Source organism: Sturnira hondurensis, unplaced genomic scaffold, assembly GCF_014824575.4.
Source record: "Sturnira hondurensis isolate 20B ecotype Veracruz unplaced genomic scaffold, ASM1482457v3 Scaffold0003874, whole genome shotgun sequence".
Lineage (NCBI taxonomy): Eukaryota > Metazoa > Chordata > Mammalia > Chiroptera > Phyllostomidae > Sturnira > Sturnira hondurensis.
Genome location: NW_028076505.1, coordinates 7607296 through 7622242, shown reverse-complemented (window position 1 = coordinate 7622242; position 14947 = coordinate 7607296). Strand labels below are relative to the sequence as shown.

Genomic DNA, 14947 nt, shown 5'->3' with positions numbered 1-14947 from the left:
CTCAACCAATGGATGGGTAGGAGTGGGTACGGAAATAAATAACCCACTTCCTCACCCCACAGATAGGACATGTTTGGGGTGTGTACTCACAGGTCTCTGAATGCTCAGAGACACTGAGCCCTGGTTGCTCACAGCAGTCACTTGCTTGAAATCGTGCTCTTTATCAGCTCCTTCCCATCCCATTTTGCTGCCATTGTTTTGTGATCATCCCTAAAATGAGTGATTTGAACCCAAATCTTCCTGTCAGGATCTCTTTCTGAGAAACCTAAATAGTAAATAAGGTAAAGGCAGTCTCTGTTCACAGAAAGGCCCTCGTGGGCAGATGGGTCTTTGCTGGGTCAGTGTCATCACTCTAGGCTGCTTGCCTACAGGCAGTCAATAAACACAAATGAATGAATATTTCCTCTCTGAAACCCAGAGGGGGCAATGATTGTCTTGGAAAAGAACACCTATTTTCAGAGAGTTAAGACGTTTACCCATGCTCAGTTAGAACTAGATGATAGCATATGCTAGCGAAAAGCTGGATTTCTTGACTTTTATTTCAAGCCAGAGATCATCACTGAAAAAAGACTGAGTACTGAAAGCTAATACAGTTAATTCCCGTTGATTAATCACCAATATGTTGTAAGGAACTGCTGAGATTAAAAATAGGAATGAACAGTTTTATTTCAAATCAGCTCCTCTTTATTCCCTCATGACAACTAATATTTTTCCCATATTTCTCACACCAATTGGTGCAGCACAAGTGACAAAAAATAGGGGCAGGGATGTGTGAAATTGTCCAAGAGATTGATATTAGAAACAGAACTCTGCAGCCACAGGGGCTAGGGAAGTCACGTGCAGCAGATCAGAATGCCACAGCCCCGCTGACCTCCAGAAACCTTAATTTCAAAGACGTGAGTTTGGCTCAAGTTCAAGGGGTTAGCTTTAAGAGACACTGGCTGATATAATGGTTAAAAAAACAGGTCTACAATTATCTTATTTGAAACACCCATTTGGTTATGAAGAGAGAGTGCTGGCTTACATTGGGGAATAATGTCATGTAATCAGGAAGTACTATTTGCTCAGTTTTCTGGGAAATGGGTGTTTTCTTGAGTCAGGCCCTCTCACCCTCCGCAATGCATGGACTAAAAGCCGTAAGGCTGCCTGTAATTATTGCTCTGCCAGCTGCGGTTTGGATGAGTAACTCTAAACAGACTATGCTTCAGTGGTACCCTAAAAATGAGTGCAGTAACATCCCTCCATTCTTTGTGCACCTTCTTGCCTTTTCATCCAATTCCTCCCTTTACTTAAGAAAATTTCTGGTGCTGATTGCAGTCTCTGAAGAAACGGACCTGCCCTTCCTAGTCTACCCGCAACAGAGCCTGTCCTCACACCTGGGACCTAAAGGGGGCGCTGTTGTGGAGGTAGTTGTATTTCAATATAGCGTTTCTCTCGGCTGTCGGCGGGATGTGCAGCCCTGCTCATTATAACACCCACTGCCACCTAAGCCCTGCGAGGTATAGGAACTCGGGTCCAGCGCTGCCGGGATTCGAACCTTCGCCACCCTCCAAGGAAGAGCCTACTTCAAGTCAGCGTCTAAAAACAGCGCGACGATCCCGGAGTTAGCGTGGCCAAGTTGACACCCCCTCCCCCGCCTGGCCGGTCGTCCAGCCCCGTCCCGCCCCCACGCAGGAACTAGCGCCGCGCCGCGCGGCCCCGCCCTCCCCGGCTTTGCCCTCCTGGTTCCCCGCAGCTCCTCCCCTCTCTCATTGGTCGAGGAGGAGACCCTCCTCTCTGCCCAATGGCTGCCGTCTCTGCTTGGCCATCCGCACTCTAATTGGTCAGGAGCCAGCGGAGTGGCGGGGCGCGTACCAATTGGGAGAGGCCTCCCGATGAATGGCTGGCCCGGGGTGGGGAAGGCAGGAGGCGGTGATCCCGGCGGAGGGGGCCGTTCGCCAGCTCCTAGGCAGAAAGTGCCACGACTCCACACGCGCGCACGCAGCCAGCTAACGGCCGGAGTGGACGGCAGACGGGGCGGGCGGCGTCGGGGTCGCGGCGCCTGCAGGTACTCGAGGGCGTCTTCTCGGCGGAGGCTCGGCCGGCTTCTCTTTACCGGTTCCGCAGCGGCGACAGCGTCTCCTATCCTCACGCACTCCCTCCCGCTTCTCCGTCTGCAGGTAAGAAACTTGGTGGGGCCCTGTATTGGTAGCCGCGGCGTGGGGCCCGGGCCGTCGGGGCGCGGGACCCAGCCGCGCCGCGAATGACACGTCTCCTTGGCGGCCCCTCCCCCGGCGGCGCGGCCAGCCGTCGCCGCGGCAGCTGACCCTCGGGCTTGGGTCGGGCCCCTGAGGCGTTTGCCGGCCCGAACCCCGTGCACGGGCGTGGGCCGAGCGCTCCCCGCGGTGTGGATCCCACTCCCTTCGCTGTCAGGGAAACTTGGGGCGGCCCAGCGGTGGGACGTGGAGATCCATCCCTCCCCGCCGAGCCGTCGGGCCGGCCCGAGCGCTCCGAAGTTGGGCAAAGAAAGTTGTTGGCGGGGCAGGGCGGCGCACAGCTGGCGGAGGAAAGAGTTAAGTTTCGGGAAGCGGCCGGATGACGTTGCCGGGCTGGAGTCCGGGCTTGGGGGGGGGGATGGGGGGATGGGGGGGATGGGGGGGACGGGCGGAAGGCAGCAGAGGCCAGCCGAGGGGAAGGAGGGCGGGATTGAATGAGGGGCCCGCGGGTTGAGCGCGCCCGCCTGCTGCCTGCGACCTGGAGGCTCTTCTGGGGGCAGAGCGGCCCCCGACGGGACGGGCTTGGGACGCGGGGTTGCGTGTGGGGCCTTGTGGGGACCGAGGGCTGTCCGGGGTCCGGACTCCTCGGCGACCGCCGTGGCAACTTCCCGGAGTGCGGGAGGAGACTCTCTGCTCCCCCTGGTGGTGGGGCTGGGGGCATCGTTTTCCCAGGCCCAGCGGAGCGGAGCTCAGCGCCAAGGCGCCCGACTCGGGGGCCCGGGCACCTCGGGCCCTGCCTGGCAAGGTCCGTCCGTGCCAAGATGAATGGGCCGGCGTTTCCAGGTCTTGGCGGAAGCGGGCATTGCCGGCCCGGTCCGCCAAGCGCGCTGGCACTGGGCCTGGCGCCCGCCCGGGCCTGCTGGTCTCTTGGGGCGGAGGAGAGAAGGCTGGGGTCCGCACTTCCACTGGAGCGTCCGGGAAGCTTCAGGGACCCTTCCCCAGATTACAAATCATCGATGGTGGATCGATATGTTGTAATGGTTAAGGGAGGGGCTTCTAAAATCTCAGCATGGTTGAGGATGACCTCGACTCAGCTGTTTCACTCCGGGGTCCACTTAATCTGTGTGAAAAATACGGCTGCTGATGTTTGTACTTAAGAGAAAAATCAGTGAAGACCCAGCACACACAGGGAGTAGATAACAAGTGTTGGCCGTTATTGGTGGGATGAGTTTTTAGGGACGTGTGGTGCATTCGGGGGAAGTGGAGTCTGGGTCTGGCGCCATCCTGCCTGCTGCAATTGCAGGGCTGGATTCCACCCCTCTGCTACCATACTTACCGACCCTCTGAGCCTGTCCCTTAACCTCTCTGAACCTGGCTTTCCTTATCTGTAGCCTGGAGATAGTAAAACGCATTCACAATTGGAAGCTGGGCAGCTTCCCAGGCAAGTGCTGGATAAAACAGGGACCTTGTGCAAACAGAAGGCAGTTGGGTAATAACTCCAGGAGGTCGGAGGTGAGCAGAGACTAGGAAGTACCAAGGAAACGAAACTTTGAACGTTCTTGGGAGCCTTCCACATTACTGTTTGCCTAGTATGCTGGAGTCTTCAGGGTGAGAGGACCTGGATGGCACTTTCAGGAGTTTGGGCCTCACATCCAGGCTAGAGATTTCTTCAAGAACACTGCTGCTCAGGTCTTTTTTTCTGCCCAGGAAGGGTAGCTGGATGCTTTACACTATCCTTATGCAGTTGTGGAGTGTGTATTCTCCACTGACTTTACCTCCTGCTTTACACCTTATCACTGTGCTTGGTCATCTTAACTTCCTGTTAATCTGATACCAGAGAAGTCTTGGTGATCCTGCTGCGTGCTGTGTACTGTGGTGATGTCTCAGTTCCTTTATGAACTTTCTGAAGGTCAGCTGCACTGTGGGCTGCCAACCTTTTTCCCTTCCAGAGAGTAGCTTCTGGTTCTGAGGTCCTGGAGATGCCATTTCCCTCTCTATTTAAGAAAAGGGTGGAAGGTGGGGACAGATCTAGTAGATTGTTTCCCCTTTACTGGATCAATTCAAACATGGCCTGCAGGGCTTCTGGTCCTTGTTGACGGCAGAAGGGGGACATGAAAGGTGTCTTGGGATTTGGAGATAGAGAGTCCAGTGGATAGAGATAGAGGCAGTGTGTCATAACAGAATACTTTCATGGTAAGGAATAGGCCTCTGAACATCTGTGAAGAAATTAGTGGTATCTTGGTACATGAATATTTTTTGGTGTTGGGAGAGTTTTAAATAAATACCAAATCGTTGAGTCACATTTAAGCAGTCTTGCTCTTTTCTGGAATGACACCTAAGTCAACAGGCTGCAGTAATTATACAGCACCAAATTCCATTTAAGTAGTTGAATACAAGTGATTTAATTGGAATATTGGTTGGTTATGTACCAGGAGCACTTTTTAAAGTCTTAGGACCCCAGAGTTTTCTTACTTGTTCTTTTATTCCTGGGAGCTTAAATTAATAAGTAAATGACACATAGGCAGGGAATCAACAGTTTTTTCAGACACCAGATTTTTCTTTGCCAAAATTTTGTTTTCGGGAAAAAATGATCTGTCAGAATCATGATGGCAGGACTGTGTTATTCATCTGTATGTCCTGGACCTCCAACAGTCAAGGCCTAGTGCTAGCCCTTAACAATAGTTGACTAAATGTGGTAGACTGCAGTACCTATTAACATAGTCTCATTAGTAGTTTCGTATCTTATTGGACAAGTGAAGCTGAGCCTAACTTTATTTTAAAGGTTTATTCTTTAGAATCAGATTCCATACTTTGATGTACACCTAGGTCTTGTAACACCCCCATTCTGTAAATAGGTATGGTTATCCCCATTCTGTAGATGACAACATGGAGACCCAGCTGGTCAGGCGGTTTACAGGCCAGTTCCCATTGCCCACTGGCTGGGTGATGTGGGTATGGCCTTAATGTTCACCTACTGGGACATATAATTTCATGCCTGTTGGGACAGTAACTACCCAAGAAAGGACATGGAATTACAAGATCTAAATTAAGACCTTCAGTGGAAGGAAGGTGGGGAGTCAGTTGAAACTGTGGTAGTGCAAGAAGATACTTTTAATTTCATTTCTTTCTCAAGCATCTCAGGTGTGCTGTGCCTTCAAACACCACAAATACCACACTGCAAAAAAAGAGTGAGACCTAATTCTTATCTGAAGAAGCTACCATCTAGAAAGTTGTTGTCCAACATGGTAGCCACATAGAGCTTTCAACTTAAAGTTAACCTGGCTGGTGTGGCTCAGTGGATTGAGCACGGGCCTGCGAACCACATGATTGCGGTTCGATTCCCATTCAGGGCACATGCCTGGGTTGCAGGCTAGTTCATAGCAGGGGACTCATGAGAGGCAACCATACACTAATATTTCTCTCCCTCTCTGCTTCCCTTCCCCTCTAAAGATAAATAAATAAATAATCTTTTTAAAAAAGCTAAATAAAATTAAAAATTCAGTTTCTTAGTCACGTTAGCCACATTTCAAGTGCTCAGTAGCTATATGATGGTCAGTGGAGATTTAGATCATTTCAATCATCACTGGAAGGTCTCTTGGACAGTGGTAGTCTAGAGATGGTTTGTATTCTGTATACATTTAAGTTTCACCCTGGCTGGTGTGGCTCAGTGGATTGAGTGCCAGCCTCTGAATCAGGCAGGTTCGGTTCCCAGTCTAGGGCACATGCCTGGGTTGAAGGCCAGGTGCCCAGTAGGAACGTGTGACAGGCAACCATGCATTGATGTTTCTCTCCCTCTTTCTCCCTCCCTTCCCCTCTCTAAAAATAAATAAATAAAATCTTAAAAAATTTAAGTCTTTGTTCCTCTGCATCATTTATAAGTATTAATATACTGAACCATATGAAATTGCCTGCTCTGTGTGTCAAAAACAGTTGACTAGTGGTAGTTCATGTGCTTCAAACTAACAAGATATCTTACAATGCACCCTACTGTTTGGGTGCATTGTAAATTGCATACCAAGAATAAGAAAGGAGGGTGGGTGGGCAACACAGATACTGACCCTGCCCTGGAGAGGTTCTTACTTTATTCCAACAGTGTAAAAATGGTCAAACCAAACACACACGTACAACTGGTTATTGGGCAAAAAGCATATGGCATGTAGGGGAAGTAAATATTTATTCAGAGCGAGAGATCCTGGGCAAGAGGGCCACTTAGGATTACAGAAAGTTAACTTGGCTACTTCCTAGGAGGCTGTTTTCTTAGCCTGATAAATTCTGATGAATGTCTGGAAATAGGCAACCTGACTCCCAGGTTTGAAAACCAGGTATGTCTATGATGTGTGCTTCCATTAAGTGCTATAAGTGACATGTATCTTCCACCTGTATTGCAGTGGGAGGCAACTTTATAAAGAAGTTTAGTAATGTCTACATTTAAGATTTTTGAAAAGGCGGGAACAGCTGCCAGTTCCCAAACCTTACTTGTTCCAACATACTGGCATTTTTATACTTGGCTGATATAAGTTGTTTCCTGGGTCAGTGACTATTTGCAAGGCTCTGTTATACTAGTGAGCTGGTCTTAGTACTCTAAGTAGAATAATATAAAACCAGAGTTACCAACCCCGAATGATGGGCAGCTACTCACTCTCTTCTTGGTCAGAGAGGAAGTCCACTAAGATTGTGCCTGCCCACTCTATTTATAGTGCTAACAAATATTATTTGCTGGTTCAAAAGCTAGAATAAAATACCATTAAGCCCAAATCTTTAATTCCATACCCTAACTCTGGTTGAGATGTGAGCAAATAAGACCTGTTTTAGACTGTCTCAAGAATGGTTCCAGGCTGGTGCCCTGTACGGACACCATATAGAACTTAGTGTGCACATGAGATTTGCTTGGTCAACCTCATGTTACTAGACAATTAAACCACCTTTTAAAAAAGGATACCTTTTTTCATAAAATCTAGATTTGGGGATTCTTTTGGGAAAAAATGGGAACTTCTGGTCACACCAGGTCTGTCTTCTTGAATGGTGACCATGGGCCCCTCTCTGATCAGGGCCCGTGCTTTCTTTCACCAGCATCCTATTCAGATTTACATGATGTTCATGGGGATTGGCTGTCTCCAAGGGGGCACTGTCTTCTCCAGCATCGGAGAGCAGAGAGGGGCTGGAGGGCACCTGAGTGGTTACTGTTGTCTCCTGCTGAGCTGCAGTGTGGGATAGTGGGAGAGGCACTTGTTGGCGGTTCCAGTCCCAGAACTAGGTGGTGCGACCTTGGACATGACTTGCCTCCTTCTTGGGCTTAAGTTTCCTCCTGGTGTAAATGAAACTAGGCCAGATAGCTCCATCTTTCAGGCCACAAACCTTGGTTTATCTTCAATTCCTAGTTTTCTCATACTTGTATCCTGTACAAAAGCAAATCTTGTCAACGCTGCCTTCAAATGAGAGCCAGAATCCAGCCACTCACCACTTGCGCTGGTACCACTCTGATCCAAATCCCTCTCATGTTGCCTGGGTTATTTTTTTAATTTGATAAATATTGTTTTGTCTGTGTTATTTTATTAACCCTGAAATGGTATCCTTGCTTTTGCCCTCACCCTCTACCTTTTCGTTTATTGCAAGAGCAAATCATGTCACTTTACTCTTCAAGATTCTACTTGGCCACAGGCTCCACAGTAGCCTCCAAGGGCCATACTTTCACTCTGGCCTTACTCCTACCATCTCCTTGTCCTCTGTTCCATTCACACTGATCTTCTCTTTCTCAGGCATACTTTTGCTTCACACTGCCTCAGGCCTTTGCACACACACTGTTGCTTTCAATGGGGAGCTTTTCCCCAGATGGACACATGGTTGCTCTCCCAACCTTCCTGTCTGTGAAGTGACAGTCCCTGGCAATCCCCCATTTCCTACTCTGGTTCCCTGCCCCACCTCTCTGCGTGGTTTTCTCTTTGTTATCACCACCTGACATGTTGCATATGTGACTTATTTTGTCATCTCTCTGGAGCATAAACCTTACCAGTACAGGGATATATCTGTTTTGTTTTTTCTAGGTATCTCTAATGCCTGGAATGCAGTAGGTACCCATCTTTACTGAGCTGATAATGTAGAGATGACTTTCTAGTGCTTGTGTTCTATAAATATGTTATTATTTAGCTTCCACTGTATGGATTCCTAGAGCATCAAGTATAAATATACTCCAAATTCAGGTTTTATTTGGATTCCCTCTAGCCTGGCTACAGTTGGGAAATGGACAGTTATAACTGTGGAGGGGTGCTGTCAAATGTGGCCAGTCTTGCTCTGCCAGCAGAGGCCAGGGGATTTGAAATGGCCCTTAGGGGGAGTCTGGGTCATTTGCTTTATATCTGGTGCCCCAAACCTCCATGCTGGTTGTGTTGACTTCCTGAGTCTCATTTATGCTAGGATCCCTCAACCAGACCTAGCCCTTCCCAGGTGCTCACACCAATTTTCCAAGAATTGGCAGCTTGCATCTTTATTTCCCGTGTAACTGATGAGCTACATGGGGGCGAGGGGGTTGCAGAGTACCAGCATATCAGTGATGACACACTCACCAGTAAACGAAATGTTATTTTTTATTTGAACAATGAGAGGGTTTGCTCTGAAAAGAGGTGGGTTTTGTGTTTACTGGCACGAGTGATTCTTAGCAGTAGGAGGGAAAATTCTTTCCTTGTAGCTGGGATTTCATTTTCCCTTCTTCTAGTCAGACTGAAGAGTAAGAGGAGTTGATAAGATTAACCCCCTGCCTCCCCATATGGTGGTTTTCTTTCTTCTGGGAGGACTTGCCAGAGGAGGTCGGGGAGATAGAAGAAAATTACTGGGGCAAATGGTCTGGTTGGTAAGAGGCTTTTCCAGACCTAGCCCCCATCCTTTGTTTCTCCTCCTCTCTTTCTACTTTTGTTTTCAGGCAAAGAAATAAAAAGTGTGTTCTAGATTCTTAGCCATTTCTGACCAGAAGATCAGGCCTACTCATTTTATGTGGAACACCCTTGTTCTGGCCCTAAGCCCAACTGGTATGTTTTTCTGGAAATTCTCAATCAGTCATTAAAATGCACAACCCAACTGCATCAAAACCTATTTTCTTTTCAAGTAAGACTCATCCTGAATAGGAATTAGATATAGGTAGCATTATTTCTCTTGAATGCACTTTCATTTCTATATGAGGTAATACTTGTGGTAATTAGGAAGAATCTTAATTTTCAGAATTTAGTAGTGTTTACAGTGATGGAGGGAAGGAAGAAGTCACTGCTGAAAAACAGATGAATTATTGACACCCAGAATAAAAAGACTTATTAGTGATGTGTCAAGGAACATTTAAAAGGTCAACTTCAACCATAGCTCTGAAGCCCAGCCAATTTTTTCTATGTTATGTTGTTTCCCTCTTAAGTGGGAAGGTCCTGAGCCTTACTCCAAACAGTCTGATTTTTAAAAGTAAGTGAAAAGGATGACACAGTGGGGCTTGGCCACGGATAGTGAAGGTCTTGGGATGGTTAAAGCAAGAGGTGGCTGTCACCTTGACCTTTGTTCCAGCTAACATTGTGTGTGCTTCTGTGCACAGGTGAAGTCTGGGAGGTGGCAGGGGTGAAAGTGCTGCAGTAGATTCTCCAGTCATTAAAGATCTTCCTCCTTCAGATCCACATGATCATTTTCCTACCAAAGTTGGTATATATATACTTTTTTCTCTTTTTAAAAATATTTTATTGATTATGCCATGACAGTTGCCCTATTTCCTCCCCTTCATTCCCTTCCACCCTGCACAGCCTCTCGCACCTACATTCCCCTCCTTTAGTTCATGTCCATGTGTCATAAGTTCTTTAGCTTCTACATTTCCCATACTATTCTTGACCTCCCCCTGTCTATTTCTACCCCATCATCTATGCTACTGATTCTCTGTACCTTCTTCCCGCTTCTCCTCCTCCCACTCCCCTGTTGCTAACCCTCCCTGTGATCTCCATTTCTGTGGCTTCACTCCTAATTTAGCTGTCTGCTTAGTTTGCTTTTGTTTTAGGTGTGGTTGTTAATAACTATGAGTTTGTTGTCCTTTCACTGTTCATATTTTTATCTTCTTTTTCTTAGATAAGTCCCTTTAATATTTCATATAATAAGGGCTTGGTGATGATGGACTCCTTGAACTTGACCTTATCTGAGAAGTGCTTTATCTGCTCTTCCATTGTAAATGAAAGCTTTGCTGCACAGAGCAATCTTGGATGTAGGTCTTTGGATTTCATGTCTTGAAATACTTCTTTCTAGTCCCTTCTTGACTGTAAGGTTTCTTTTGAGAAATCAGCTGACAGTCTGATGGGAACTCCTTTGTAGGTGACTGTCCCCTTATGTCTTGCTGCTTCTAGGATTCTTGCCTTCATTTTAATCTTGGGTAATGTAATTATGATGTGTCTTGGTGTGTTCCTCTTTGGGTCCTCCTCCTTTGGGATTCTCTGAGCTCCCTGGACTTCCTGGAAGTCCTTTGCCAGATTGGGGAAGTTCTTTGTTATTACTTGTTCAAATAAGTTTTCCACTTTGTTGCTGTTCCTCTTCCCCTTCTGGTACCCCTGTTATTCGGGTGTTGGAATGTTTAAAGATGTCCTGGATGTTCTTAAGCCTCTCCTCATTTTTTGAATTCTTGTTTCTTCATTCTTTTCTGTTTGGTTGTTTCTTTCTTCCTTCTGGTCCACTCCATTGATTTCAGTCCCAGTTTTCTTTCTATCACTATTGGTTCCCTGTGCATTTTCCTTCATTTCACTTAGTGTAGCCTTCATTTTTTCATCTAATTTGTGACCCAAATCGACCAGTTCTGTGAGCATCCTGATCACCAGTGTTTTGAAATATGCATCTGATAGGTTGGCTATCTCTTTGTTGCTTAAAAGTATCAGTTCTGGGGCTTTGATATATTCTTCTGTTTGAGCCATAATTTTTTGGTCATATTTTGCCTGTTACATATGAGGGGTGGAGCCTTAGGTGTTCACCAGGGCAGGGCAACCCAGTGGCTGGGTTGTGATGCTGGATGTAGGGGCGGGGTCAGAGAGGGAACAGTGGCGCTTGTTCTGCTCTCTCTATCAGATTTCAGTCTCCTCTGCTGCTTCCCACAAGCAAATTGGGCCCTTCTGGTACCGGTTCCTGGGTGGGTGAGCTTGTGTACATTCTGGGGCTCTGTGGGTCTCTCCAACGAACTCTCCTGTGAGGCTGGGAGTCTCTCCTGGCACCTTTTCAGTCAGTGCTTTTAGGCTTTATTTCCTGTCACTGGGGCCCTGGGTTTTGAGGTCTGTCTTGCTGCCTGTATTTGCCTAGTTTATCTGCGGGCAAATGTGTGACCTGGGTCAGCCAACCACCTTGTGCGCCTGACTGGGTCTGCTTGTTTCCTCCCTGCTCCTGGAGTCTGCTAGCCCTGGCTTGCCTGCGCTCCTGGGTCTGGCAGCCACCTCCTTTTTCTGCTGAGACCCCTCTCTGTGGGCCTCAGACTCCACCCCTCTTACTGGTCTGGATGAATGGCTGTTGGACTTCCATACAGTTCAATTTTCTGCCTGTTCTGGTTGTGTTTTTCTATCTAAATCTTTGTTGTCCTTAATTTTGGTTGTGCGAGGAGGCACAATGTTTCCACCTACGTCTCCATCTTGGCTGGAAATTGAATACTCCTTTTTTCTCTTTCCTAAAGTAAAATACATATACAGAAAAATGTAGTCGTAAGTCTGTAGATCAATATAAACTTTCACAAGCTTAACACCCTGTTTAACCAGCAGATGAAGACGCAGATGACCCCGCCCCATGCCGGTCCTGGCCGCAGCTCTTCTCATGCCTCCTTTAGTTGCTGTCCACCCCCCGCATACCTGCTCTCCTGATTTCTCTGTAGCACACAGATCCATTCAGCCTGTGTTTAAACTGGATGTAAATGAAATGAAATCCTATGGCGTATGCTTTTTTGGGTCTTTAATTGGTTATGTGTGAGATTCATCCATGCTGTCAGGTGAATTCATTTTTGTTGTTCAGTATTCTGTCATGTGAACAAATCACAGTTTATCCATTTCACTATGGATGAATACTTGGATTATTTCTGATTTGGGGCTTATATTCTATATACATTTTATTAAATTATTAATACAGAGTCTTGCCCCTAACTTTGGTGACTGCTTGTCTGCATTTCCTTTGGGTCTCTTCCTAGGAGTGGGATCTTGGGATCAAAAGGAGACATATGCACAGCTTTAGAAGAGAGTGCCAGAGTTTTTCCCAACATGCTGGTACTAATTTATATTCTCACCAACAGTATATGAGAGGTTGGAATATATTATACAATGGCTGACTTTAGAAAGGAGCCAGAATGAAGTAGAGTACCATTGTCGTTAGTACAAGAAATAACTCTCATTCATCAGTTCTCCTTGTCAGAGAGATGGGAAGATTTGGCGGCAGGATTCTTTAGTCAAAGATGGGCCTTCCCAGAGGGGTTGTGAAAGAGGGTTGGGTTTTATTGCCTAGGAAAAAATGCTGTGTCTTAATCACAATTCTCAGCAGAAAGGCAGCTCCTTGCTTTAGTTAAGTGAATGGAGGAGAAGCTCAGCTGTGCTCTGATCTGGAGATCTGAGTGCTTTTTTAGATGCCATTCCCCACCCAGGTTAATGTAGTGAGTGCTGGAATATTAAGTGGGTTTCTTAAAAATGAAGGAGCCAGCAGTTGAGTATCAGAGGTCATTCAACCCTGACCTGCACATTTCTAACCTGAAAATCCACCCACCTCCTGGAATTCTTGTTCGAAGCCCGGGGTTGGTGGTATAAGGACACTGCAGGCTCCCTTCCTCCTGGTTTGTTATATAGCCAGGTTTGGCTTTGGGAGGCTCCCTAGCACAGTCGGTCCTCTCATCATGTACATCATGTAGCAGGGATGGTCTCCTTTTTCTTTTAAGAGGTTGGTTGGCTAAGATTTGCTTTGGCTAGGACAACTAGTGACACCCATGCCAAATGTCACTGTGTTGCTGGTGATAGTGGTCCGAACTGGAGTGGGTGGGGCAAGTGCTACATAACAGTTCATACATCTTCTGAAAGCATTGACTAGCTTGGAAAATATTGTGGAAGATAGTGAGGAGGCCAAAATCTCGGCGAATGGAGTAGCCCTGGACAGTAAGCACAACCCTGAAGGCATTTGGCAAACTGGGCAAACTCTTGAGTTTTGATGGCATCTCACTTAGAGCTAGAACTTCCACACTGTCAGGGTGAAGGCAAGTCAGAAGAAGGACTGTTTGCCTGCTGCAAAGTTGAACTCACACATTGCACCTCATGAAGTTCCCGTGAGTGGTAAGTGGTAAGAAATTCTCGAGCTGCTCTTTGGATTCTTTATTTTAGAGTTGACCTGGACAGATAGCATTCCTGAGCCAGTCCACAAGCAAATGGATCTTTGAAGGACTGCACCTTTATTCTAGTCTCAGTGAATCCCCAGGTATAATTTATAAGGGAAAATGAGCAGTCTCTAGTTAAAAATAACGGAACACAAAAAAGGCAGAGCTCTGTGAATGAAGACTAGTAGAAATAGATCTGTGAGAACATGAGAGTTGAGTGGTTGACACCAATTTTAAACAACACTTTTTACTATTCTTAAAGTAATAGACAAGCTTGAAAATACCTACAAGGGAAAGAAAGTACCAAATGGCCTAGCAGGTTTGAAAAAGGGATTGTGTGCAACTAACTTACAGATGTGAGCATCTTAGTAATTGTACTTACAAACCCAATAGATTGAAGAGAATAAATGAAATGGAAAACAGAGCAGAAAAAAATAGATATTTTAGAGAATCAAATAGGTGAATGATTTATAAGACCTATTAAAAGACCTATTAAGAATCAGCCCTGGCTGGTGTGGCTCAGGGGAGTGAGTGCTGGCCTGCAAACCAAAGGGTTGCTGGTTTGATTCCCAGTCAGGGCACATGCCTGGGTTGAGGGCCAGGTCCCCTGCAGGGGGTGCTTAAGAGGCAACCACACAGTGATGTTTCTCTTCCTCTCTTTCTCCCTCCCTTCCCTTCTCTAAAAATAAAATAAATAAAATTTAAAGAAATCTATTAAGAATCAGGGAGAGTACACTGTGAAGTGTGCCTAATTGGAGTTCTCAGAAAAAGATTATGGGACTGAATCAGTATATGATGAGATAATGACTGAAAATTTTATACAACAGATTATATAAACAGATGTTTATACAGCATGTAAACAGTGTAATGATTGCTAAAGCAACCAAAGGAGAAAAATCAAGAGTGAGGGTAAAATGAAGGTAACTTTTATGACAAAAAAAAAAAGAGAAGACAGTTTTTCATTAAAGGAAATTCTCAAGGATGTTCCTGGAAGGAAAGTAATGCCAAGTGGGAAGAGTACAAGCAAGAATAAAGAAGGTGATAAATACTTTTATTTGGGCAACTACAAACAAATGTAAAGACTAATAATAATGTTGGCAGTGGGGAGGGAGCTTGAGAAAAGGATAAGATTAAATATATAGAAACAATAACAATGAATTAAAGGGGTAATGGAATTAGTATAGAGGGGTAAAGTTTTGTTTAACTTGGTGAACTCTGCGGGTTATTTTTTAAAGGTTATTACTAAGAAATAGAAATGCTGTATTCTGTAATAGTACAAAGGAAAAATGGAATAATTTTAAAATCAAAAAGAAGTAAGAAAGATAAAAAGATCCCAAGGCAATAGGGAAATAGCACAGTATAAGATTATAGACTTAAACTCAGTTATATCAGCATTCATATTAAATGTAAATTTACTGCCCTGGACAGT

The 14947-nt window shown here is 45.9% G+C and overlaps 2 protein-coding genes across 19 annotated transcripts in view; one reads left to right on the top strand and one right to left on the bottom strand.

Annotated features, from left to right (window-relative positions):
• Window positions 1-962: 962 nt before the first annotated feature.
• On the bottom strand, window positions 963-3607 carry LOC118984897 (5E5 antigen-like). Its single transcript, XM_037043111.1, has 4 exons — window positions 3532-3607; window positions 2734-3160; window positions 1855-2600; window positions 963-1578 (listed from the first exon to the last, which is right to left on the bottom strand). Exons 1-4 carry the CDS (start codon window positions 3605-3607, stop codon window positions 1562-1564), a joined length of 1266 nt encoding a protein of 421 aa, XP_036899006.1. The 3' UTR covers window positions 963-1561.
• RRBP1 (ribosome binding protein 1) overlaps window positions 2083-14947 on the top strand; it is an 83246-nt gene continuing 70381 nt past the window's right edge. For 17 of the 18 annotated variants that reach the window (XM_037043099.1, XM_037043106.1, XM_037043094.1 and 14 more), the window contains exon 1: window positions 2083-2159. The gene's annotated coding sequence lies outside the window, so the exon portion shown is untranslated. Of the gene's footprint in view, window positions 2160-2492; window positions 2552-14947 lie in introns of those variants that run through there. The other variant, XM_037043088.1, reaches the window with a different exon arrangement.

What these genes read in the sequence shown, in the direction of transcription:
- LOC118984897 (XM_037043111.1), bottom strand. Translation starts at nt 3,607, where the DNA reads ATGCGTTTTACTATCTCCAGGCTACAGATAAGGAAAGCCAGGTTCAGA. An exon ending in GGGACAGGCTCAGAGGGTCG is followed by an intron (nt 3,161 to 3,531) that starts GTAAGTATGGTA and finishes CGGACGCTCCAG; the next exon opens with TGGAAGTGCGGACCCCAGCC. An exon ending in GCCCCCAGAAGAGCCTCCAG is followed by an intron (nt 2,601 to 2,733) that starts GTCGCAGGCAGC and finishes CCCCCCCCCAAG; the next exon opens with CCCGGACTCCAGCCCGGCAA.